Source organism: Pinus tabuliformis, chromosome 3_1 (genome assembly GCF_031772625.1).
Source record: "Pinus tabuliformis cultivar Carrire ecotype Pingquan chromosome 3_1, CPIR1, whole genome shotgun sequence".
Classification (NCBI taxonomy): Eukaryota; Viridiplantae; Streptophyta; class Pinopsida; order Pinales; family Pinaceae; genus Pinus; species Pinus tabuliformis.
Window position 1 is genome coordinate 748,895,954 of NC_142301.1, and position 26,722 is coordinate 748,922,675.

The 26,722-nt window shown below is 36.7% G+C and overlaps 2 protein-coding genes and 1 pseudogene across 2 annotated transcripts; 2 read left to right on the top strand and 1 right to left on the bottom strand.

Annotated features, from left to right (window-relative positions):
- The first annotated feature begins 2,496 nt into the window (after nucleotides 1-2,496).
- LOC149189535 (large ribosomal RNA subunit accumulation protein YCED homolog 1, chloroplastic-like) lies at nucleotides 2,497-3,336 on the top strand. The gene is made up of 2 exons (XM_089410269.1): nucleotides 2,497-2,810; nucleotides 2,934-3,336. Exons 1-2 carry the CDS (start codon nucleotides 2,497-2,499, stop codon nucleotides 3,334-3,336), a joined length of 717 nt encoding a protein of 238 aa, XP_089266395.1.
- Nucleotides 3,337-7,839: 4,503 nt separating this feature from the next.
- LOC149189536 (25.3 kDa vesicle transport protein SEC22-1 pseudogene) lies at nucleotides 7,840-8,670 on the bottom strand (annotated as a pseudogene).
- An 8,482-nt stretch (nucleotides 8,671-17,152) lies between these two features.
- LOC149189537 (uncharacterized) lies at nucleotides 17,153-22,528 on the top strand. Its single transcript, XM_089410270.1, has 4 exons — nucleotides 17,153-17,348; nucleotides 17,482-18,153; nucleotides 18,651-20,042; nucleotides 20,124-22,528. The coding sequence occupies exons 1-4, from the start codon at nucleotides 17,153-17,155 to the stop codon at nucleotides 22,526-22,528; spliced, it is 4,665 nt and encodes a 1,554-aa protein (XP_089266396.1).
- The last annotated feature ends 4,194 nt before the right edge of the window (nucleotides 22,529-26,722 follow it).

Below are 26,722 nucleotides of genomic sequence, written 5' to 3' on the forward strand. Positions count from 1 at the left end.
TATGATGACATTTTCCAGATTGCCTAGATCTGCTTGCTGCCTTAATGAGTCCCAGCAGATCTTTTTTTCTCCAGCATTGACCGGTACATAAACGTTGAAGAGACAAAAGATTTCTTTTGTGATTAGATGCTGCATCTTTAACATCGCCCAATGGGTATTTGATGCCTTAGACACCAACGAAAACCTGCTATCGTTCCGAAGAGTACCCAACCCTCTAGAGGCTCCTCGGGCTGAGATAGCTGTTGCATTACTATTTTTCCAAAGTTTTTTACTTACCTGAAGGAAGTCTGACTCCTCCAGCTTAGTCTCCTGGAGAAGGAGTATATCATGGGCCTCTATTCTTATTAGGTTTCTTATAGCCTCTTCTTTGATTTTGCTGCCCATACCCCTACAGTTCCAGGAGATTATCTTCATTATTTACCTTTGCTTAGTTGGGCTCCCTTGGAGCCTTGATATGGGTTTTTTGCCATCTTCGGCTTTTTTGCTAACAACTTCTCCAAATTTGGTTGACTGCCTTGTAGTTTATCCTTATACGTTTCGTGCTCTCTTTTCTCCCGATCGGTTTTGCACCCTCTCGTAGATCTCCTTACAGAGGTTTGGGATTCACCTATTTCTCTTTCCTCCTCAGAGTCTTCCGATTCTTGATCCTCCTCCTCGACTTCAACGAGGGTTCCTTTTGAGATTTCTGCAACCCCTGTGTCTAAGGGGGGTAGGGAACCTTTATCTGGGGACACTGGCTTTTGGACTACAACTTCATGAGAGTCGTCTGGTTGGGAGCTGAGAGGATCGAACCTGTTCTCTGGGGTGAACTTGGGCTGGGTCTACTTGATCTGCTGAGCTAGATTCTGCTGAGGGCCTTTGCCACTAGTTCCTCTCGGATTCTGGGTCTTGAAAGAAGTTTTGGATCGTTTAACTTGGTTCCAGCCGACCTCCTTCCCTTGTACAACTTCATTGGCAGATGGGCAGTTTTTGGCGAAGTGTCCATAAACCTGGCATTTCCGGCATTTGAAGGGCAACTGTTCATAATCTAGCTTTTGCACATGCGTCCAGCTTCCTACCTTGATTTTGATGGCCTCTGGGAGCCCCACCTCCAGATCCACCTCAACGCAGATCCTGGCACAGTCATATTGATCCTTGCTGTTCGCTCGGTCTATAAATTTCCCCAAGGCATTTTCGATGTGCATCAAAGAATCCCAGTTCCAGCAATGAACTGGGATATTTGGAAGCCTAACCCACACCGGGACAGCTTTGGGTACGTATACTGCTGGATCGAAGTCAGGAGTCCATTTATTCAGGTACAAACCCTGGGGGCCCATGAAATAAGGACCATTTCGAAAATCAGATCTTTGTCGTCTTTGGCGGTGAATACAAAGAGGAAGAATCCTCGCCCCAGAAAGTAAGAGGTCACACTTTCTTTGATCAACGACGACTAGTTTCTTTTGACCCAGCTCTTTGTGGATTTAGGGGATGGCCATAGACCAGTGAACTGGCCTATGAGGGCTCGCTCGGACAAGGATAGAGCAACCTGAATCGAAGTTTTCGGAGGAAGAGAGATCTCTGGAATATCATCTAGTTTCTTGACGAATTTTGCCGCTTCAACATTTTTTTTCTTAGGGAGCCCTTCCAGAAGCTGGCTAAACGCCTCAGCTGAAGAGATCATTGACGGGGGAGGAGAAGAAGGGGCATGGGGGTGCCCAACACCTCCATGGACGCTAACCAAGCTTGCTAGAAGTGCTTGGGCAGATCAATCAGCCATGGCCAGGCCGACCGTAGGTAGTAAAGGGACCCCGCGCAGACACACCCGCAGGCGGATGAGTACTCGCACGCAGTTAGCAGGACGTGCAGGGAGCGGGGCTCAAGAAAAGGCCAAGTAGGGCCGAGCAGGGCCGAGGAACAACGCTCAGAAAAAAATTGGAAAACTCCAAAGATGAAACGTCAACCTTTCAAAACACTAATATTTTGTTATTAAAGTTTTAGAGTTTTAATATTTTGGTATAATAAATGTATAATTACGTTGATAGGCGTTTCTTATGCTAGTTTTGGGTGGACAAACACTGTTCCTCCAACCAATCAGAATGATTGGATTTCGCCTTTCTGGCCAATACAATCATGACATGTGTTTTCCCTTCATCTTGCCATCTGTCAAACTAAGGCCTACCTACCCCATCCAGCCATACTCCTCTCCCTTCGACATTTACTTCTCTTGCACACTAGAAAGGCGGGGTTTCAGTATACTAGCTTGATTGAAGTGAATAAGTTCGAAGGGAGACCTGCAGCTTGGGACTGAACTGAAACTTAGGACTGAGTACTCCATTGCTATCTAATATTGCAATCATCCACGTGGAGAAAATAGCTTTGAGTTCAAACCCCGTACACTATTATCTTCACTGTTGCATGAAAAAACACAAGAGCTTCTCATGGATCTCTTGTGGCAAGACGAGGCTTGAGGGGAAAAGGGGGTTGATACCTTTATACACAAAATGCAGGTCACTGCCTATGTCGTGTGTTGCAGAAGAAGGCAATGTCTCAATAGTAGAAGAGGTGCCATGGGAGGGTGCCGTAATCTACAAGGGGAGCGCCTCCCAAACCCATTTCGAGTACTATACTACTCTGGAGAGACTCGACCTTTCTAATTTATCCTCCGAAATATCGAAGTCCACAACGTCTTCCATGGGCATTAGGGTTACGAGAGGAGTAACAGATTATCCCTCGGGGACGCCGGTTCAAATCTCGATCGATGTCAGTTGGAGAAAGAGAGATTTGAAGCTCGATGGAATCATTCAGACATTCATAACCTTAATGTGCAATAGGTAAATATATAATTTTCCGTACCCTAACAATCTCTCCAAACTCTAATGGAAGCGTTTTATCTTTTTGTTGTCTTTCCTTTTTTGTAGTATTATGAGGGTTTCTAATGGTAATGAATGAACCAGGTGTGGGGAGCCAGCAACAAAGCGTGTATTCTCAAACTTTTGCCTGCTGCTCACCGAAAAACCTCTGAAGGCACCCACTCAAAAGACACTTAGGATTGTATCGTGGGCAGATAAAGCAAAGGGAGATGGTGAAATTGGTGAGGATGAAGAAGAGACTGAGATTGACTTGGATGACCAAATGCATTTCCCTGCAGAGGAGAAAGAAATAGATATTTCAAAATATATTCGTGATACCATGCACCTTGAATTCACTATCAATGATGTTTGTGATGTAAATTGCAAAGGATTGTGTCTCAGTTGTGGTACTAACCTCAATAGGAACAATTGCACCTATGGAACCCAAAACGAATATGTTGCTTATGGGCCATTAGGGGCGTTGAAGAAACAAATGAAAAAGCAGTAAAATGTTATTCACATGGTTAACATAATAGGTATTTACTTCCGTGTTACTGTGATTTTTTTAGGGAAATAGGTTTTTCTTTTTGAAAATGATGCTTCTATGAATCATAGAAAGCCATCTTTATGCAAATATATCATCAGCTTCCAAAATCCCTGGGGATTTAAGGGGAGATGAAAAGTATTCAAAAAATAATGGTAATGAATGAACCAAGTGTGGGGAGCTAGTAGCAGAGCATGTATTCTCAAACTTTTTCCTGTTGCTCACGGAAAAACCTCTGAAGGCATCCACTCAAAAGACGCTTAGGATTGTATCGTGGGTAGATAAAGAAAAGGGAGATGGTGAAATTGGTGAGGATGAAGAAGAGACTGATATTGACTTGGATGACCAAATGAATTTCCCTACAAAGGAGAAAGAAATAGATATTTCAAAATATATTCGCGATACCGTGCACCTTGAATTCACTATCAACGGTGTTTGTGGTGTAAATTGCAAAGGATTGTGTCTCAGTTGTGGTACTAACCTCAATAGGAACAGTTGCACCCGTGGAACCCAAAACGAATATGTTTCTTATAGGCCATTAGGGGAATGAAGAAACAAATGCAAAAGCAACAAATTTCATTCACATGATTAACATAACAGGTATTTACTTCCGTGTTACTGTGATTTTTTTAGGGAAATAGGTTTTTTTCTTTTTGAAAATGATGCTTCTATGAATCAGAGAAAGCCATATTTATGCAAAGATATCATAAAATTCCCAAATCCCTGGGGATTTAAGGGGATATGAAAATTCTTCAAAAACTAATGGTAATGAATGAACCAGGTGTGGGGAGCTAGTAGTAGAGCGTGTATTCTCAAACTTTTGCCTACTACTCACCGAAAAACCTCTGAAGGCACCCACTCAAAAGACGCTTAGGATTTTATCGTGGGTAGATAAAGTAAAGGGAGATGGTGAAATTGGTGAGGATGAATAAGAGGCTAAGATTGACTTGGATGTACAAATGCATTTCCCTGCAGAGGAGAAAGAAATAGATATTTCAAAATATATTCGCGATACCGTGAACCTTGTATTCACTATCAATGGTGTTTGTGATGTAAATTGCAAAGGACCGTGTCTCAGTTGTGGTACTAACCTCAATAGGAACAATTGCACCTATGGAACCCAAAATGAATATGTTTCTTATGGGACATTAGGGGCGTTGAAGAAAAAAATACAAAAGCAGTAAAATGCTATTCACATGATTAACATAACAGGTATTTACTTCCATGTTACTGTGATTTTTTTAGGGAAATAGGTTTTTTTTTTTGAAAATGATGCTACTATGAATCAGAGAAAGCCATCTTTATGCAAAGATATCATCAGCTTCCCAAATCCCTGGGGATTTAAGGGGATATGCAAAGTCTTCAAAAAATATGAAAGGACAACCCAACCTCAAAATCTTAATTCACCAATTAGCATAATCCACAAAAATGGATTTTCTAAAAAAGGAAGTTAATTACATGCTTCACTCTTTCATATGGAATATTACAGGCAATGATGTGAGATATTATCTTGCAAGGGAAAGGATATGATTTGTATTTCTTTTCTATGATGAAAATCCATCGTAAATTTGTATTTATTTTGTTTCTTATTAATCTAGCATTACATTCTATTTCAATCTAGTTGTTTATTCTATTTCTTATATTCTCTGTGGAATGTTGGAAATTTTAAAATACTAGAGCATACGCATTAGCTGTTTTTGATATACGTGCTGAAGGAAAAGTATGTGGCATGCATATATGGGTATGTCAGACAATGTTATGCATAGATAAACACTATTAATAACTTGCAGCATATTGGGCTAGCTATTATCTTATAGGTCATTCGCATATGCTGAAGAAGAAGTTGCTGAATTGGGCTCCAGGCTTGTAGAGTTGGCCATGACCACTAAAGAAATTGCAGATAAAATTGGAGATAAGCTTCTTGTTTCACTCTTTCAAGTGACATCATCCTGGTCATGTTGTTCTTGTTCTTGTTCTGGTTCTAATGGTGATGATGTTAGTGAGTGTGTGGTGTGCTTAAGGAAATTTCATGGAGGAGAGGAAATTTGTTGTCTGCCTTGTCGTCATGTATTCCATAAGATTTATGTGGACAAACAGATTCTGGATTATCATAATATGACATGTCATATTTGCATAGTATTCCTTGTTTTTCCTTTAGAAATTGAAATTCTAATATAAGTGAAATAGGTGAAGTAATCTACATTAACAATGTTACGGAAGGAGAGGAAATAGTCAAATTTGAAGGGTGGGTCTCTTTTGAAATTCCAATCCCCTATGATATGTTGCGGAAATTTTTTTCTCATTGGTATGGCCCTTAAAACTTCTGTTCATGATGCTTCCATTCAAAGAAAAGACTGTAGCTTGAGATGTTGTGACAGTGATGTTGAGCACTGCGACAACTCATGCTTAAGATATAATTCCCTGATGTTATGGACAAAAAGTTCTCATTGGCTGGATTTTTTTTCATGATGTTTTATACATAGAGGAGATTGTAGCTGTTTTTGAATTCTGAGTTCCTGGGAAAGTTTGTGGATTTGTAGAGTCCTTAAATATACTAGTCATTTTTTAAAATGATTTAATTCTTCTTTCGACAGAAGTACAGGAAGTTTTATGAGTGCTTGCATGCCTCTGGGTTATAATAGAGACTGTTTTGGGAAGGTTCACAAAGGTGTAGACAATGCTCTGTACACTTATAGAGTGCTAATAATCGTTGCATGTTAGGGTTGAACCATTGATCTATTATTTTTTGTTAAATGTTGTACAACATGGTGTAATTTTTACATATACCGAAATTGAAGCTTAATTGTAGTGATGCATCTATAGTTAATTTCTATTGTGGCAACCCTACATTGTGGCTGGTTACTTACATAAGGGTGTCAACCTCGCTAAAGATCATTACTACGTTTTAAAATTTTGACAAGACAAAGACATCATAGCTAATGAAATTCATCCCATCAAGAAAGCTGTTAAAAATAACATATATTACAATATCAAAATTTATGAATGAATATGTTTGACCTCCATAATTGCAAATTTCAAGAACTAGACCAAAACACCATTATGACTTGTAAAGATTGTTCAGAGGTGGGAAGTGTAGAAATAGAGTTGTGAACCTAATTTCAAGCACTAGACCAAAACACCATAATGATTTGTAAACATTGTTCAGAGGTAGGAAGTGTAGGAATAGAGTTTTGTCCCTTCCCAATAATGTGTACACAAATTATACTAAAATGTTATGAATGAATATATTTGACCTCCACAATTGCAAATTTCCAGCAATAGACCAAAACATCATTATCACTTACTTGTGAAGATTGTTCAAAGGTAGAAAGTGTAGGAATAGAGCTTTGTCCCTCCCCTCTATGGTGGTCACAACCTGTAATAACATGAAATACATAGCTATACTTAGCATATTAGGGAATATGCTAAGTTTTTCTTTCATGGCTATACTTAGCATACAAGCATTTCATATGATGGTTGCAATATGCTCTGTAAATAAACCCAAGTACATGAAAAAGAGAATGGTAGATGTGGCTTTACAATTATCAATAGACACGAGGATGCTCCTAAATTATTTGACAAAATGTGCTGAAATAATCAGGTATGTCTATATGGTGTAGGTAGAAATGGCTTTACAATTATCAATAGACACAAGGATGCTCCTAAATTATTTGACAAAATGTGTTTAAGTAATCAGGTTTGTCTATATGGTGTAATTAGTTTTGAATTTAATTTGATTGTAAATTTTGGAACGATATTGGAATTTGATGAACAAAAATGAGGTCAAACAATTGATTTTCACTCCTATTTGTCAGATTCCAAAATATTCCTAAAATATGTAATCTAAATAAAAATAACTTGTAATTAAAAAGAGTGAACATTTAACTTTATACCTATCTCAACCTATTTATTGGCGTTGTTGTATGTCTTCATACTTTTTTATATCATTCAATGCTATACATACAATTCATTTCAATTTTATTTTTAAACATTATGCATTGAATTTAAATATAGTTTACATTATTTTAATTTTAAGTTTACTTGTTTTAAAGAGCTCTATGCAGGTAAAAGGCATAAGTTGTATTCCAAAATAAACTACAACAAATATTCAATGCATTGTTTGTTACATCTCTGTTATTATTATGAAAAATCATCAATGTTGAACAATTGTAAATGAAGCTATCTGATGGAAGAGTGTTTTATTGACATCAAAATGAAACCCAAAGCAAGAATAATAATTTTATTTCTAGTGCAACTGTTCTCAAAGGAACTATTACCTCCATCTGGAATCCCTAATAGCCGATTCTATATCATTCGATAGTCTTGGTAATGCCCGGTTAGACATCATGAGGTTTGTGCCTGCCAAGTTTTTTTTAAGAGAGATGAGCAAGCATAATATGAATTGTATGTAAAATAAAATCCAAAAGGTAGATTAAGCTATTGAAACTGAGACAGATTAACAATTAATCAAATATAAATGAAAATGGGGACATTTAGCAGCTCACTTGCATCCTCTGCTTTCTTGTTTTCATCGTTCCCAATAACTTCAATGAATTCCCTGGTTATAATCTATTGGACTTTATATTGGTCGTTGTTTAGCTTTGACAGGTTTCTTTGGGTTCTTGTGTCTAGATAAAGCTTTCTAATCCTTTGGATGGATAAAATCTATCACAGGTGACAGAAACCGTGTCAGATCAGGCACGGTCTACAAATTTCTCCAACAAGGAACTCATTGCCATAAATATAATATCAATCAATTTAATTTGCAGAGAACTCACTGAATTTGATGAAAGCATATGGTTTGGAAGTAGTTTCTATTTTGGAGCGATCAAGCTTCCTGAATTCTCTTTGTAGATCCTCCAAATAGAGAAAAGCAAGCTTCCTGGGATATGACTGGTCACACAAAGTAATATAGCACACACCATCCTCCACAATGTAGCTATACCGCTTAATAATCAAGGAAAAACATGTAAATAAATGTTCTAAAACCCCCATCTGCTTAATTATTTCAAGGGAAAAAATTGCAGTTCTAATCATCATGTTTGTACCTTAATTTCTTAATTAATTAGAAGTTGCTACATATGAACTAAAAGTATATGCAGGATACTGAAAGCAATAGGGCTCAATTCTCAGAGACGTTATGGAAGGTCCAGGTTCACCCAAAGAGAGTTTGTTGAACAATAGCTTGGCCTTCTGCTTGTGGAATTCAAAATCATAACCATTGTTAAGTTCACAAAAATGCTCTAAACCTTCTGCAAGAAGCAACCCATCACTGACACGAGCTATCATTGTGACTTTCACTATTATTAATGCACTAGAAACAAATTAATTAGTACTATAGCTATAATTTTGCCTTCTCTCTATGTCTTGCAGAACTTGTCCCAAAAAAGAAAGAAAGTATGTGTTCTTCCCACAAATCTATTTAGCTTCCTAATGCATAAACATGGAAGGTAGGCAATATCGTAGAGCAAGGGAGGGGAATGTAGAATGGATTGTTTAAAGAAAGGAATAAAAAGGAGAGTATTCCATGTTTGGCGTATCTTGTACAATGAGTGGATTACAATTATCAATTTCACCACCACTCATAGTACACATTTCATTTCCAAGACAAGTAGGGTATACAAGCCTCCAAGTTGAAAAATTTCCAGATGTAGGAAAAAATTATATCAATGAAACTATGATTTCTTGTTTTGCTCGTTGTCAAATTTGACGTGACTGACTCTAATCTAGTGATGGGCATTATCTGATTATGGATACCATCTTCCTATCTCAGCAAATATATTGTTTCAAACTCTATGTTTTGTTGTTTTCTGCTCTATTTGCAAGATTTTGTCACAAGGGAAATATGCAGTCGAATAAGTCCTTATATTGGAAATATGCAAGGGAAGAACAATTGAATCAATGAAAATGTGATTTCATGTTCTGTATGTTTTCCAATATGACATGACTTAGTCCAATCTAGCGATGGCCATCATCTAATTTTGGATAGAAGATTCCTATCTCAACAAAAATACAGTTTCAAGCAATATATGTTTTGTTGTTTTCTGCTCTATTCGCTAGATATTGCCACAAGGGAAAATATAGAGAAATTGGATAATATGCAAGGGAAAAACAATTATATCCATGAAAATTTGATTTCTTGTTTAGTCCATTATCAAATATGATGTGGCTGAGTCTACTCTAGTGATTGACATCATCTGATTATGGATAATAGATTCCTATCTCAGTAACAATACAGTTTTAAACAATAAATGCTTTGCTTTTTTCTGCTCTATTTGCAAGATATTATGACAAGGGAAAAGATAGATGAATTGGACAAGTCCTTATATTGGAAATATGTAAGCGAAAAACAATTATATCCATGAAACTGTGATTTCTTGTTTGGTTTTTTGCCCAGCATGACGTGACTTCATCTAATCTATTGATGGGTATCATCTCATTATGGATAGTAGATTCCCCTCACAACAAAGTACAGTTTCAAATAGTATATGTTTGTTATTTTGTGCTCTAATTGTCAAATGGTTATCATCCTTATACGTAAGTTCATCTCTTTGTATATTTTGTTGTTGCAGGAGTTGGAGTCCATAGTCGTGGTGGTGCTTCTCTTCCTCTTGCAATTAAAAAATTTCTTATCGATAAGGGGTATATACTCATCTCAAACTTTTACCATGAATTATCTCGTATTAGTACTTTGAGTGAAAGTAATTGCATGTCATTCAAATGTGTTTGCATTGATCATATTATCTTAGACTCTTATTGAACTATGTTTGATTTCATTTTGATTAAACTTCTAGAATGAATAGGGAAAATTAGATATCGACCCTGCACATTTCCTTATATTGAGTCTAGCCAGTTATCATATCTTCTCAGCTAGCTATCACTTCGGAAGTGTTGGGTGGATAAGAATGGTTGGAAAATGTTTTGATAGTTAGCTTAGCATATCCATTGGACTGTGCAAGTACAAAATTTAGTGAAGCTAGAGCAGGAGTGATTGTTGTTTGCCCCAAGTTCTGCTACAACTAGATTCCTCTTTTTAACTGCCCAACATAAATGCTATTTGTATGTACATTAGAACTCAATCTGAAGTTTTGTTGCCTGATTTAAGCATACGCACTCACCCATTACCGTGAATTATTTATTTTAATTGATTTCATTCCATGAGAAAATTGTGGCTATAATAAAATTAATGGCAGAAGTGTCCTCAGACACATAATTTTATTAATCAAAAAAATAATTACATAATTGATTTGCAAGAGCTTACACCCGAACAACACAAACACTCTTACAATGAGCTATTTATAAGCTCCATGTCCTAACTACCTCTAATTATGGATCACTTATTCAATAACAAGTGTCCATTTACAATAAATGCTATTCAAACCAATTAGCTAACTAATCTCTTATAATAGATCCTAAGATACGACTCATTTGGAGAGTCATATCTAGTTACAACAATATGCTAATTCTAAAAGTCTCCATTAAATAATTAAACATTCTAGAATAATAATTATTAATTTAATATCTTAAATTAATAATTATTTTATTCTAATTTTATAACCTATGATAAAAAAGTATTTTTGGATCATCTAACATTCCCCCCTATGATCCAAAGATACATTACAACAGATACCAAGTTCATCCCTGAACTTAGTAAATTTTATTCTGCCAAGCGGTTTGGTGAAAATGTCGGAGATCTGATCTTCGGAAGGACAATAAACTGGTTTGAGGACATCTTTGGCAATGAGCGACCTGATATGATGATACTTGGTGTCCACATGCTTTGTCTTTGAATGAAAAACTGGGTTCTTGGCAAGTTTGATGGCTGACTGGCTGTCAATGAACAATGATGTAGCTTCTCCCTGAGAAATGCCCAAGTCCTGCAAAATTCGGCGCAACCAAACAATTTCACATGCTGCTTCCCATGCTGAAATGTACTCTGCTTCTGCTAAAGAAGTGGCCACTGTAGCTTGTTTCTTACAACTCCAAGATACTGCTGCTGACCCCATATTCATTAAATAGCCTGATGTTGATGCTCGATCATCAATACTCCCAGCAAAGTCGGCATCAGAATATCCACCAAGTACAAAATTTTTAGTCTTTGTGTAAAGAAGACCAAAATCTTTTGTTCCTTGGATATATCGAAGAACTCTTTTGGCTGCATTCCAGTGGCTGTCTCGTGGTTCCTGCATAAAACGTGAAAGAATACTGACTGCATAAGATAGATCAGGACGAGTATTTGTCAAATAAATCAAGCTGCCAATCAACTGTCTGTAAGTTGTACTGTCCACCTTTTCCCCCCCTTCAAATTTTGAAAGTTTCAAATTCTGCTCCATGGGGGTGAGAACGGGCTTGCAATCTTGCATGCCAAATCGCTGAAGAACCTCTGCGGCATACTTACTCTGAGAAATGAAAATATGATGTGGACGTTGGAAGACTTCAACTCCAAGATAGTAGTGAAGTAATCCCAAATCTGTCATCTTAAAACCTGCATGTAACTCCTTTTTTACCTGCGCAATATGATCATCATGATTGCCAGTGATGATCAAATCATCTACATACATGACAAGAATTACCAAATATTTTCCCTGTTGTCGTACATACAAAGTATCATCAGATTCACTGCGATGAAAACCAACTTTCTTAAGGTAATCATCCATCTTTGCATACCAGGCTCGGGGAGCTTGTTTTAACCCATATAAAGCCTTGATCAATTTGCAGACTTTATGTTCTTGTCCTTCCACTTCAAAACCTGGTGGTTGGGTCATATACACGTCCTCCTGTAAATCCCCGTTGAGAAAAGCACTTTTCACATCCATTTGATGAACTTTCCATCCTTTTTGAGCGGCCAATGCAAGTGTTAATCGGATGGTGTTCCATTTTGCTGATTCCGACAAACTTGAAGGCACCAAATCTTATAAAACGTGGCATCGTCTTATTGAAAGCACACTTATTTACAATGAATTATGGCAAGGAATATGTGATGGCGATGTTAAGCCGAATAAACCCACAGATGCAGATCCATTGGCAAAATGGGAAATCAAGAATGCTAAAGCCTTAGCTTTTATTAAATCGTCTGTCGGTATGAGTTTGATGCTGTACAGGCAGTGCCAGAAAAGCCTCCTCTAGCAAATGATCTCGTTCAATTCGTCAACACTTTCAATATTACACTCAATTAAAAAATACCATCCAACTTTACATTAAATTCCAGCAAGGGCGTATGATCCAGCATTAAAGAATTAATAGAATCATTTCGCAGATTAAAATTCTAAGAAATTTTTTTGTTTGGTGAACACAAAACTGGACAATTTCATACCACTGATTTGCTGGCCAACTGAATGGAGTTTTCCAGAACTTTGTTGAGCTGAAATCTCCTCAAATCCACTGCAGCATTACTGGAGCTCTGATACCACAATAATGGCAGAAGTGTCCTCAGACACATAATTTTATTAATCAAAAAAATAATTACATAATTGATTTGCAAGAGCTTACACCCGAACAACACAAACACTCTTGCAATGAGCTATTTATAAGCTCCATGTCCTAACTACCTCTAATTATGGATCACTTATTCAATAACAAGTGTCCATTTACAATAAATGCTATTCAAACCAACTAGCTAACTAATCTCCTATAATAGATCCTAAGATACGACTCATTTGGAGAGTCATATCTAGTTACAACAATATGCTAATTCTAAAAGTCTCCATTAAATAATTAAACATTCTAGAATAATAATTATTAATTTAATATCTTAAATTAATAATTATTTTATTCTAATTTTATTCTAATTTTATAACCTATGATAAAAAAAGTATTTTTGGATCATCTAACAAAAATTAGAGTCAAACCTACAATCATTTCTTCTTCTTCATGGTTTGGTGTTCCATATTTGTATTTGGAATTTGATATTTGTAATTAAATAATACAACACTACACTTCTCAAAATAACTTGTATAAAATATGTACAAAGTTTTTTAGTTACTCAAGCGTTTCTTTATATATTATGTATTTTATAAAAGATATATTATATATATTTTATATTATTGTATAACAATTTATATAAAAAAATAAGAGTTAAATTATATATTGATAATTTTTTAAAGAAATTGATTTATCCATTAATGTAAATTTTGAAGGTTTTTTAGGAATATTTTTCAATCAATAATGCTTATAGGGAAAAGTTATCCATGAATGCATGATCAAGAGTCTAGACGTAGCTTTCATAGAAAATTGCAATAGATGGGAGCAAAGAACGAAAATGAAACAATCTCGACGATTCCTCAAACCCCAGCCAGTTGCCCCCTCTGTATCGTTGCTCTCAAGAAAACCAAACCACTCGAACAGGGAGGCCCTCCCGAACTACTCAAACAACGAGGCCTGTGAAAATCTTAGAAAGTCTAATCTTGAACTTTTGACGTTCCTTTGCACCTTTGGGTGCAAATGCTATTTATTTTTATTATACCACGTTTAGTTTTGTTTTGGCTGCTATTAATTTATCTTTACCAAAAGTTTATTTCGTTTATCCATAGTTTAACATTGAGAATTCAATTTTTGTTATTTATTATTATTATTTAAATTTATTTATTTATAAAGTGATTTGTTGAAGTCTTATTATGGGTTCTTTAGTAACTTCCATTTCTATTAGTTACTATTTTTTCTTTTCCACGACTTATAGTTTTTTCTCCATATTTTCAATTTAAGGTGACTCTTATTATATTAAAAATATATTTTAATAATTTTAATTACAAAATAATATATATATATATATATATATATTAAAGTGTATATATGTTAATATAAACAATATTAGTTACACATATTTTTTGTTTTTTCCTGATGGTATTCAACAATACAATATCTGATTAGTTATTTTATTTTTGTGTTTATTGTTTTTTATTTAATTAAGTTATATTTAAACTAAGTGGAAAGTACTAGCTACCATGTAACCTTTGTGTATAAAATTTAAAAATAATTACTTGGCACTAGACAATTAAAGAGGTTATAAGTTTGAGAATCTGAAGGGACAAAAAAATCATTATTATTATACTTATTATTTAAAAAAAATATTATGTATATATTTATTAAAATTTATGAAGATTTGATAATATATAAGTTTATTAAGGTTTTTATTAAGTTTTGATTATAGTTAATATATCAATGATAATTATAATATTATTGGGAAAAGAAAAAATATGAAACTATTATCACCCAAAAAATGTTCATCTAGTCATTTCTTGTACACTATGTAGGATGGGTTTTTACACAAAATTGATCAAAATACACCATGTAGGATAGGTTTTTACACATTAAAACTCACTTTCACCTTAAGAAATAATTTACTAAACCATTTTCCTAAATTATTTCTCCTTAAAATCCAAAAAATTTCATGAAAATAATTAAATAAATCATTATTTATTTATTATTCTCTTAAAATAATTATTTAATAATTATTTCTAACAATTATTTTTTGTAAGTTTGGGTGGTACTACATCATCATCATGTCTAATATACCACCCCTATTGGGGCGGGGAATTGAACCAACGACTTCACATCAAGGAGTGCCTTAACACAACACTCGATCACTGTCTATCCAAGACCCCGTGGACTATTTCCAACCATTTTTTATTTAAGCACTCATGTATAATTAAATAAATCATTATTTATTTATTATTCGATATTTATCCCCTATTTTTCTCGTGAGATAATTATTATATCATTATTTAATAATGGTGTGGTCTAACTTATAAACGAAATGACATTTTCCACGATCATTTTTCTGGTTAATTTTAATCAAAATTCGACATAGATTTTTAAAAACTTGAGTTTAAATTGTTTAATCTGCATAATTCGAGTGCCCTAGGGGTTTTTTAGGGTGCTGAATCTATTTATGCATTCAAAAATGTATTTTAAACAACAAAAAATCTTGAAATTGTATTGTTAGATTTTGGTGAATTCTAGTGAAAAAAGGTTATTTCGTCTATAAGTTATACTACACCTTTAATAATTATTTCTAATTTATCTTTAACTCGATCTCCATAAAGTAATTAATAAATTATTTTTTATTTGTTAATTACTTTAACTATTTTTTAAATAAAGATATTTCACCATTTTGAATATCTTTCCATTTCTAAAAAAATATAATAAAATATTCATAATAGCTAGATTTTAATTTAATCTATAATATTTTATTATTTTCTAAATCTAGATCTATCTTAATATTTTGCTATGAATAGAGGAGTTGTCTAGTCACTCCTGACCATGACTATTCTCATTGCCTTCATTATCGTCTTGTGACATTTGAGCTCCCACTTTTGGGTTCAAGCCACCACTTTCTTTTACCCACAACATAAAATCCTAAGAGAGAGCTACATATCTTGTTGAATCACAAAGTATAAAAAAAGATGTAATGTCCCCTAATAATAATATAAATAATAAATAATAAATAATAAATAATATAATAGAATATTAAAATATAAGCAAATAAATGATAAACAATAAATAAAAGATAATAATAATAAATAAATAATAATTAATGAAGATAATATAATATAATAAATAAATAACAATACTAGTTTTCTAAATAAATATATATATAAAAGTAAACTATAAAAATATTAAAAATAAATAAAGTTAACCAAAATAATTTAAAATAAGAAAGGGTTAAGCTAAGAGAACTATAAAAATAATAAAAATAAGTAAAGTTATCAAAAAGTTAAAAAAAAGAAATAATTAAATGAAGTAAAACTAAAAAAAAAAAAAAGGTTGCACGGTGACTTATAGAATGTGTGCATGCATACCCATTTCCATGGTCTGGTCTATTTAATAGATGATTTCCTTTCTCCGTTCTCTAGGGAGAAAAATGTTGTGAGACAAAAGATTCTTTGGCAATAGTACGTTGATTAAGGGCTTAGGGGGGACCAACTGTAGAAAGATTATGTGCAGTTGAGCCTACAGTTGGGTGGAGAGTCATCCCCAAAACTTTGTTGTGGTTAGCGGGATTCAAATAATGTTCAACTCCAAAATTACAAGTAAGGAATATCATCGTTACAGGTAAATTGTCTTTGCTCCTATTTCTTAAAATTCTATGCTAATTAGTTGAATATAAATGTATTAATGTAAATCGCATAATTGATCTAATTATTTGCATATTTTAATTTCAAGATTATTACATATAATATAATATCGAAATATAATTTAAACTTTAACTATCTTTGAAAATTAAATTTTAAATCTAATATTATTGTAAAAATTATTGTTAAAACTTTGAATCTATTATTATTGTTCCATGTCTAGAATGAAATTTATCATTGAGTTTCGGATCTCAAAAATATATTTAAGGTAAATCTCATTAAAAACACGTTTCCATAATAAACCATAGAGATAATTTATGGAAACCATAGAGATAATAATCATTACTTTTGCGAATGTTGTATTTCCATCAAAGACTAACAATCATGTCATAATTAGCTAGCACTCTGCAACCTCTGAACCAAGCATACAGAGCCTGAGATCTGCTTTTTTCGCGAGTCGAGCCTGCGGGCGCGCCCGCACTTCGCGCCCTCTTAGCCTGCGGGGGAGTCTGCGGAAGGATCTGTCTGGTGCCTGCGAGGGTGCCAGCGGAGGGTTTCGTTCTGTGCCTGCGGGGATCCGCCGAGGGGTTTTGTTTCAGGCTGCGGCCGCCCTGGCTGGAGTTTTGGCTCTCCATGGAGGAGCCACCTCCTTCCCCATCATCCGCAGCAGAGGCCTTCAAATCCCTGTTGGCCTCCCTACCTAAGAAGAAATGCATGGAAGCAGCGAAGTTTGTGAAGAGGCTGGAAGATATCCCAGAGATCGCCCTACCGCCAGAAGGACCGATCCAAGTAGCTCTTTCTCTGGCAGATCGGGCCCTGGTTGGGCAGTTTACAGGACTTTGGCCTTCCCCGAAGACGACCGAGAACTGGGTAGCCAGGAACTGGGCACCTCTGATACAAAACAAGGTAACCTCTTACTTCCTCGGGAGAGGATATTTTTTGTTTGAATTCTCTGCAAAAGAAGACAAAGATCTCATATTCAGGAATGACCCCTACTTCATGGGCCCCCAAGGACTGTATTTAAACAAATGGACGCCAGACTTTGATCCGGCGGTGGATGTGCCGACAACGGTCCCGGTGTGGGTGAGACTCCCCAATCTCCCAGTTCATTGCTGGAACTGGGACTCTCTGAAGCACATCGGAAATACCCTTGGAAAATTTATAGACAAGGCCAACAGTAAGGACCAGTACGACTGTGCCAGAATCTGTGTGGAGGTAGATCTGGAGGTCGGATTACCGGAAGCCATCAAGATAGTTGTAGGTCCCTGGGTTCATATACAGAAACTGGATTACGAGCAGCTGCCATTCAAATGCCGGAAGTGCCATGTCTACGGGCATTTTGCCAGAGACTGCCCGTCCAAAGGGGTGGAAGAAAAAGGAAAGGAAGAAGGATGGAACCAGGCAAAGCGCTCCAAACCCTTTCACAGGAAGAATGCAAATGGAAACCCCAAGGCCCCTCAAGCGGGCCCTGCTCAAAAACATTCCATGGAAAGCCAAGGGAATAAATTCGAGATTCTTGGATCTGAAATCATGAACACCCAGGAGACAGAAATCGCCAAGGAAGCTTCCCCCTCTGAAATCTCCCCCATTCCAGAGAAATCCAAAGGGAGGATGCCAGAAGAAGAGGAAGAAACCCAAGAGTCTGAGGAGTCGGAGGAGGAAGGGGAAATAGGAGAAACCCAGTCATCCCCCAGAAGATCTACAAGAGGACGTAAGTCTGCAAAGGAAAAAAGAGAGCAAGAAACCTATAAGGACAAGCTTCAGGGCAGCCAGCCAACTCTAGAGAAACTTCTAGCAAAAACCCCGAAGATGACGAGGATCCAATCCCAGAGCTCCAAGGGAGCTCAACAAGGCAAAAATAAATGATGAAGATAGTCTCCTGGAATTGTAGGGGAATGGGCACCACAGCTAAAGAAGAAGCAATGAAGAGTTTAATAAGATTAGAAGTCCCGGACATCCTCCTCATCCAGGAGACCAAATTGGAGGATACAACTTTCCTCCAAGCAAGCAAAAAGTTCTGGAATAAAAGTGGAGTGCATGCAGTCTCTGCCCGTGGAGCATCGGGAGGACTTGGATCGCTCTGGAACACAAATAAGTTCTCGCTAATCTCTGAGTTTTTGAATACCCATTGGATTTTTTAAAAAATGCAGCACCTAGAATCAAAGGAGATTATTTGCCTTTTCAATGTTTATGCTCCTAACAATGCAGGTGAGAAAAGAAACTGCTGGGACTCTATCAAAAGCCTGGCAGATCTGGAAAATATGGAAAACATAATCATAGCCGGAGATCTAAATCTCACCCTCCTTTCATCAGAAAAAAGAGGTGGGAGTATAGTCAGAGATCCGGCTAGAGAATGGGCGGAAGATCTCATGCAAGATTGGGATCTGCTGGATATAAAGCCGGTTACAGGCACGTTCACATGGTCAAATAAAAGAGTTGGACCAGGTCACATTGCAGCAAGGCTTGATAGGTTCTTTGTTCAAAGCTCTTTCCTGCTTCTTGGGTTAGAGGCAAAAATGCGAATTCTCCATAGCAGTGTTTCGGACCACAAACCCATCAGCCTAGAGTTGGTGGCTCCCAAGGATCTGGGGCCCATCCCTTTCAGATTCAGCTCACTATGGACCAAAGAGGCAGATTTCATGCAAAGAGTCAAAGAATGTTGGAAAGAGCCAGTCAGAGGCTCTCCCTTCTTTATTTGGGAGGAAAAACTGCGCAGAGTTAAAAGAATGCTAAAAGGATGGGTTAAGACATTGCCAAACCCCGCTGTGGATAGAAAATTAATTCAAAGTGAGCTAGAAAAACAACACCTCCACCTAGAAACTGCCGAAATTACCAAAGAAGAGCTGGATAAAGAATCACAGCTACAACAAAAGTTCCATAAGGCGTGTTTGGCAGAAGAAGAGTTCTGGAGACTAAAATCAAGAAGTCTATGGCTCAAAGCTGGGGACCGAAACTCTTCTTTCTTCCACAAGCAGGCTCAAGCCAGGAAATGCCGAAATTCTATATCAGAAATCAAAAAAGAAAATTGCACTTTAAAAGATTTTGACAGCATTAAAAAAGCAGCTTCAGCTCATTTTGAGAATATGTACAGTGAGGGTGTTGAATCTGGCCAAAATGACAATCTGCTAGATGTTGTTCCTAAACTCATCTCAGCAAAAATAAACCAGGTTCTGGAAGGTAAAATCACCAAAGATGAAGTCAAGGAAGCACTCTTTGCAATGGAGCCAGATAAAGCCCCGGGCCCAGATGGTTTCACGCCTAGGTTTCTTCAGATGTGTTGGCAGATAGTTGAGAAGGACCTCTTCAAAATGATCCAGAAGTCCCAAGAGTGCCAAAAAATTGGGGGCTGCACAAATTCAGCGTTCCTTGCCCTCATACCTAAAGAGAAAGGAGCAAACACATTTAATAGATTTCGACCTATATCCCTATGCAACATTGGATATAAAGTGATTACCAAGGTTATAGCTAACAGGTTGAAGAAAATCCTCCCCAAAATCATCCCGGAAAATCAAGGAGGATTTATACATGGCAGGCAGCTAGTAGATAATTTTATCTTGGTCCAAGAGGCGATCCATTCCAGTCTCCGTCGAAAAGAAAAAGGTATGGTCATTAAACTTGACTTAGCAAATGCTTTTGATCGTGTAAAACATAGATTTTTGTTTGCTGTACTGCACAAGCTAGGCTTCGGTCAAACTTTCATCAAGTGGATCAAAGCATGTATCTCGGAACCCTGGATTGCACCCTTAGTAAATGGCAGAGCAACAAATTTCTTCAAAGCTTCTAGAGGGCTGAGGCAGGGGTGCCCCCTCTCGCCCCTTCTCTTTGTGCTGCAGGCCTCTGTCCTCAGTTTCTATCTAAACAAGAAACAACAAGATCAAGACTTAAAGGGACTATGCATTGCAAGAGGGATCAAGAGCATTAACCATGCCCTCTTCGCAGATGATACCATGTTATTAGGGGCTGCAACTCAAATGTCTGCAAATAAATTCAAAGAAATATTGGAGGACTACTGCCAAGCATCAGGCAGTGAACTAAACAGGGGTAAGTGCCACGTTTTCTGCTGGAACATATCAGCTGCTGCGGCAAATTCCATAGCCAGGTGTCTAGGCTTTGCAGCCTCAACAACCTGGTCCTCTTTTAAGTACCTTGGGCTGCCCATATTCCATAAGAGGGCTATGAGCAAAGATTGGCTCCCCCAGATTGAAAAATTCAAGGCAAAAATGCTGGCCTGGGGATCCTCCTGGCTCAACATTGCCGGAAAGTCAGTCCTTATTAAATCAGTACTAAGCAGTCTACCACTTTTCCAATTCTCTGTTCTCTTGGCGCCAGTAGGAATCATTAAGAGGATGGAGGAGCAAATTAGAAATTTTCTCTGGAAAGGAGGCAAACAGAATGAAAAGAGAATTCCCCTGGTTAATTGGGAAATTGTCTCCAGGCCATTGCAGGAGGGAGGACTAAATTTCAGGGACTTAAACATGCAAAATTTAGCAATGGGAGCCAAGCTGATATGGAGGATCATTGCTCCAAAGCCAGGCTGGGTGCAACGGGCGTTGTGGAGGAAGTACTTCAGAGGGAAGAGACTGAGGTGCCTGGAGCATCCAAAAGAGCTCAACAGGACCCCTCTCAGCGCCTTAATCATGAAAGTGGGGCCACGCATTAGAGAAAACGCACACTGGGTGCCAGGGAACGACAAACAAATCAAGCTATGGCACGATAGCATCATGGGCAGACCTCCGCTGGCGAACTCAAATCTTGGGAACGATCTGAAAGATTGGATGGATGCAGCTAACATTACCACGCTCTGGGACATCTCAACCTGGAGCGGAGATCGCTGGTCTGGCTGGAAGAAGATCAGCGTCCCTCCTGCGCTGCAGTCAAATTTTGATGCGTTGCTGGAAATGTTGCATGGGGTGGCTCCTTTGCATGCAAAACAGAAAGACTCGAGAGGCTGGGGACCAAAACACATTGGCTACACAGTGTCTCAAGGGTACTCCAAATTCATGGAGAGGCCTCACGTGCCTCCAAATCCGGCGCCCTGGATAGGTATTTGGAACTCCCCAACCATTCCAAAAATCGATTATTTTTGCTGGCTGCTATGTCATCAAAAAATCCTAACAGATGACAGACTCCAGAAGAGGGGATTCCGAGGTCCATCAAGATGCACATTGTGTAAGGAAAGCTCGGAAACTGCATTTCACCTTTCACTAGCATGCAACTATACAGGTCTGATCTGGTTCGAGCTTCTGGGAGCAGCGAAAATGCCTATCCTCCCCCAATCTGTCCAGGACTTGTTTGCTGGGTGGCTGGCCAGGTACCCAGGCCCAATCCCAAAAAATAAAATTGTCAAAGCAGCATGGAACGCACTGCCAAAATTTATCAGTTGGCAGATCTGGCTGGAGAGGAATAGAAGAATTTTTAGAGGCAAGGAACAACATTATAAACTTGTAGCTAATACAGTGAAAGGTCAACTAAATGAATGGCTAAGAGACAAGTGTGATGACTCAAACTTAAATCAGCAGGACATAGAGTTTGGAGCAGCCCTCAACCTCACTTTTCAAAATTCGCCAGCTACATATATAAATCTCAAAGATTGGCAAATAAGGAAAACTGAAGAGGAATTTAAATCTTGGCTGTCCAAGCAATCAATCCCCACCCTCTTCTTTGACGGGGCAGCCAAGGGGAATCCAGGAAGGGCTGGGGCGGGAGGTCTCATTATAAATCCAGCAGGGACTACTACACATAGATTTGCATGGGGACTGGGCCACTCCACAAGCATTCAAGCTGAAGTCATGGCGTTGTTCCAAGGGATTAAAATACTAAGTGGGCTGGGACACAAAGAAGCTGTTGTTTTTGGAGATTCCCAGGTCATCATCAATGCAATGGCGAACAACACAAAACCAACAGATCTACGACTTGCAAGGGCAATTACTAGAATTAAAGATATGATAAAGCTCCTAAATCTAAAATTCTTTCATATCCTGAGAAGCAACAACAAAGAAGCAGACATAGAGGCAAACAAGGCAGCTCAGCTAGGTGCTGGAACTTTACTCAGAGACAACGAAATCTCCTGGGATCCAATCCCCTAATTTTCTATGTTTTTCTGTTTTCTGGTAAACCAGTTTGTATGCATTCATAAGCTTGGGAAATCAGCAGCAAGAAAGCAAGTGAAAAATTGTAAAAACAGGCATTTTATAAGCCTGTGCGCCATGACTCGATGGTTGGAGAGAGGCCAAGAAATTAGTTTCATCCTTTGTAACCGACATTATGGCTTTTCGCCAAACACTTAATGAAATCCCATAACCGTTCCTGTAAAAAAAAAAAAAAATCATTACTTTTGCATGATAACGTAAATCCGACGTATATAATTTCAATTTTGATTTCAGAATTGTAAAATTATCTTTATTATTATTATTAAATATTACTTATTATATTAAATTACACTATTTAGATTAGGAGTTAAGAGCTAAAAAAAATGACCTAATAGATTATAGTATTAGAATATTATTGTCATAAATTTTCGAGAAGGCAATAGTATTAGAAGATAACCTATTAGAATATTGTTGTCATAAATTTTCGAGAAGGCAATAGTATTAGAATATTGTTGTTATAGATATTAAATATTTTATAGTATTAGAATATTGTTGTTATAGATATGAAATATTTTATAAGGATCTGCAACTTCCATTTTTAAAAGATTTTATGCATATATTTCAAAGTGTTTTTTTTAAGAGTTAATAAATATATCTCCAATTCATATTAATACTAAAATTTTTAAGAGTTAATAAATATATCTCCAATTTATATTAATATTAAATCTTTTTGGTAGTTAAGCACCTACAGGGGATTTGAACCAATAACTTATCACAAAAAGTGCTTTAACAATGCACTTATTCACCATCAATCCAAAATTCATAGTATTTATTTATTGATATATCATTTCCAAAATATATATCAGATAGAAAACCACAAATATTCAATTAAATTTTTGCATAAAAAAAGAATTTTCCAATCTTTCCAATTAGAATCCGCTTTAAAAACCATTACTTATTATACAAATAGATTCCTTCATTTTACAAATTGATAAGGTACAGTCGACAACCTCGAGCCATGGTTTCTTATTAATTCCACATGCTTCCCCTCTCCGTTCTTTAAAATTAATTTTACCATAATAATGTTGTGTAATAAAGATTAACGTTAAAGCATAAAAGCTTTTAAAATGTAATAAAACAAATATTAATTTTTTTTTAAAGAGTAATGTATTGAGAAATAATTTGAAAGTTAAAAATGATAATAATATTAAAAGAAGAATATGAGAAATAAATTTTGTTAGGTTGATAGATAAATTTATTTTTAAGAAAAAGTTGAGATTTATTTAGAGGATATTTTTTTTAATCTTTTCAATTAAATTTACTAAAATAGTTTGACTTCCTAACTATCTTAGAAGTGTAGCTATTAAAGATCCTTATTTTATGAATTTATTTCTTTGTGTTAAAATAGTGTGGTGATTGTTTCGAGATAAAAAAGAATGGTGGAAACATGTTTATTTATAAATACTTTTATCAGAATAGCTTTTTTTAGATTGAGAATGCCATTTGGACAAGAGTTGGTTTTAAAAATTGGAAACTATGTAAAGCAATTACATACATCATCATTGACAATTTAAGTTGGTAAGCTGGAAATGGGAGTCATATAAACATATGGAAAGATTATCTCACCCAATTGGGGCCACTAGGTGAGCACCCAGACTTTCAAGAGCTAGTTAATTGGATGAGAGAGAAAAATCACATTAAACTCTAGGATATTTCCCATTGGGATGATCAAGGAATCTACAAAAGGTGGAGTTGCGATGACTTACCGCAAAACCTTGAGTGTCAATGGGAGACTTTGCTCCATAACTTTACAGGACTAGCTCTGACTGATCGCACAAAGGGGGATCAAAGAGTTTGGTTGGCCAGCCCACATCTAAATTATTTAGTCAAGGAAAGGTATGAACAGTTAGTTAAAACATGGCCACATCCCGCTCCTTCCTCTTTGTGGCATAAGATCTAGAATAAGGATGGACTCCCGAAGGTGAACACCTTCTATTGGACATTGATGCATGGAAAAATTTCAACTATTGAAAATATAAAAAAAGAGATATATTCAAGGACCTTCATGGTGTGTTTTGTGTAAAACAACTGAGGAGGATATCCTACATTTTTTTTATTAATGTATGTTTACTTTGAAGGTGTGACAAGATGCACTTGGAAAGGTGAGTCATATAGAGGGTGTTCCAGATAGTTGAGGTGATGTGTTTGATGCTTGGAAAGCTTGGATGTGATGGCCAAGGAAAGCATCTTCCTTAACTTCCCGATGTTGGATGACACTCATCAAATACATTCGCTGGATGGTGTGGTTAACTTGAAACAATGCCATCTTTAAAGATAATTATCCAATTTTGGTTTCCATTGTGAATAAATATTTGAGTTTGTTATTTGAATTGATCTTGGCAATAGGATTCAAAGATGAAAATCTGGATGACCTTACTCTAGAAGAAAAAGAATGGATTCAAGTGTTCAAGCATCCAAATCATGCTCGTAGCTTCAATGTTCATCCTGTGTATCAAGAGAAATTCCATCTCATAATGGATCCATCGAAACTTGTGAAATGGAAAATGGATAAGGAAAGTTATCTCCAATTCTTTGGCAGTGCCTTGAAAGGGAACCCAGTGTCGGCAGGAGTAGGAGGGGTGATCCTTCGCCTCAATGAATAAATGGAGATTCAATTTACGTGGGGTGTTGACATTGCGATGAACAACCAAGAAAAATAATTGGCTCTTTGGCAAGGTCTCGAGCTAGCCATACCATGGAAAATCCAGAAGATCATAGTCATTAGAGACTCAATGTTGGTGGTCAAACATGTAAGAAAGGCTAGGGAGTCCATCTCCATGAACCTCTTGTCAATCCTCCAATGTATCACTCTTCAAATTCAAAAGTTTGAGGTGATTGACTTCTTTCATGTATATCGACATATGAACTATTTAGCTAATGCAGAGGCAAATCAAGGAGCTTTGTTAGAACAAGGAATTTTGGAAATAAGGAATGAATCTATTATTCATTTTCTTTTTCCATGAATATAAGCATTAGAGTGTTTTGTGGTCATCACCTTTGTCGCCAAGGATGGTAGTAGTTTGGATCAAAGCATCAACAATAACTAATTTTGGTGATGGACTCCTGGCAAGCTAGCGATCAGAAATATATTAGGAATGACAGGTCCTTGGGTTTTAGGTTGCGACACAAGGATCTGGTAGAGCGAGCCATGTGGGAGTTGGAAGGATGGATAATTAAATTCCAACAAAGGTTTCTCTTAGGATGTAGAGATAATTCCTTCGACATCCTTATTCGTATCTGGATTTGTTCGTGTGGTGAGTTAAAGAGGAGCAACTAGGACAACGCCATGGATTTGGAGGACATGGGAATTAGTACTCAAGGCCCATGGCCTCGAAAGTAGGGGAAAATGTTGTTTCTCTACATTTATAAGTTGGAAGAAAATGGAATGGAAGATGGCATGTAGACACTGGGCATTGTGGAGAGAATTCAACTTGTAGTATGGAGATCTATTCATAGCTTGGATCCTTCATATTTTGCAATAGTGGAGAATTTCCCGCAACCTCAATCGGTTGAGTAGGCTCGAGCTCCCATGAATGATTTAATGGAGAGGTTGGTGATTTATATGGAGCGAATTTTGGATGCAATGAAGTGTCAAGACCAGAGGAACATGTTAAAGGAACTGGAAGCATAGGTTCACATGGTGATACTGGAAAAGAAATATGAGCTCTTGTAATTGAAGCTCACACTGGAAAGCAATATGGCCAAGATTGAAACTCGGTTTAAAAGTTGGAAAATGAGAAATGGAAGGTGGGTGCGACATGTCAGGCTGATTTGGAACTCCATGTAGGACACTCGAGGAAGCAAGCACGACACACATTAAAGCTAGGAAGGCAAGCAAAAGAGGATGAAGTCGAGGCATGGAAAGTGGTAATGGAAGGTGGAGCTTCAACTCCTTGATTATGTGGCTCTACCTCTTTCATTTTGTCAATGTACTGTAGATATGTGCTTTTGTTAGGGGTATTTTATAGGGTTTATAACATAAGTGTTATTAGATCTGAAGTTAAAAGTTTATACAAATGTAAGAAGTTTGATTTTTGGACATGTCTGGTTTGTCAAGGCCTAGAACTAATTACATTTTGTATGGGTTATGGACCCAATTCTAGTTTTTTATTTTAATATAAAAACAACCTA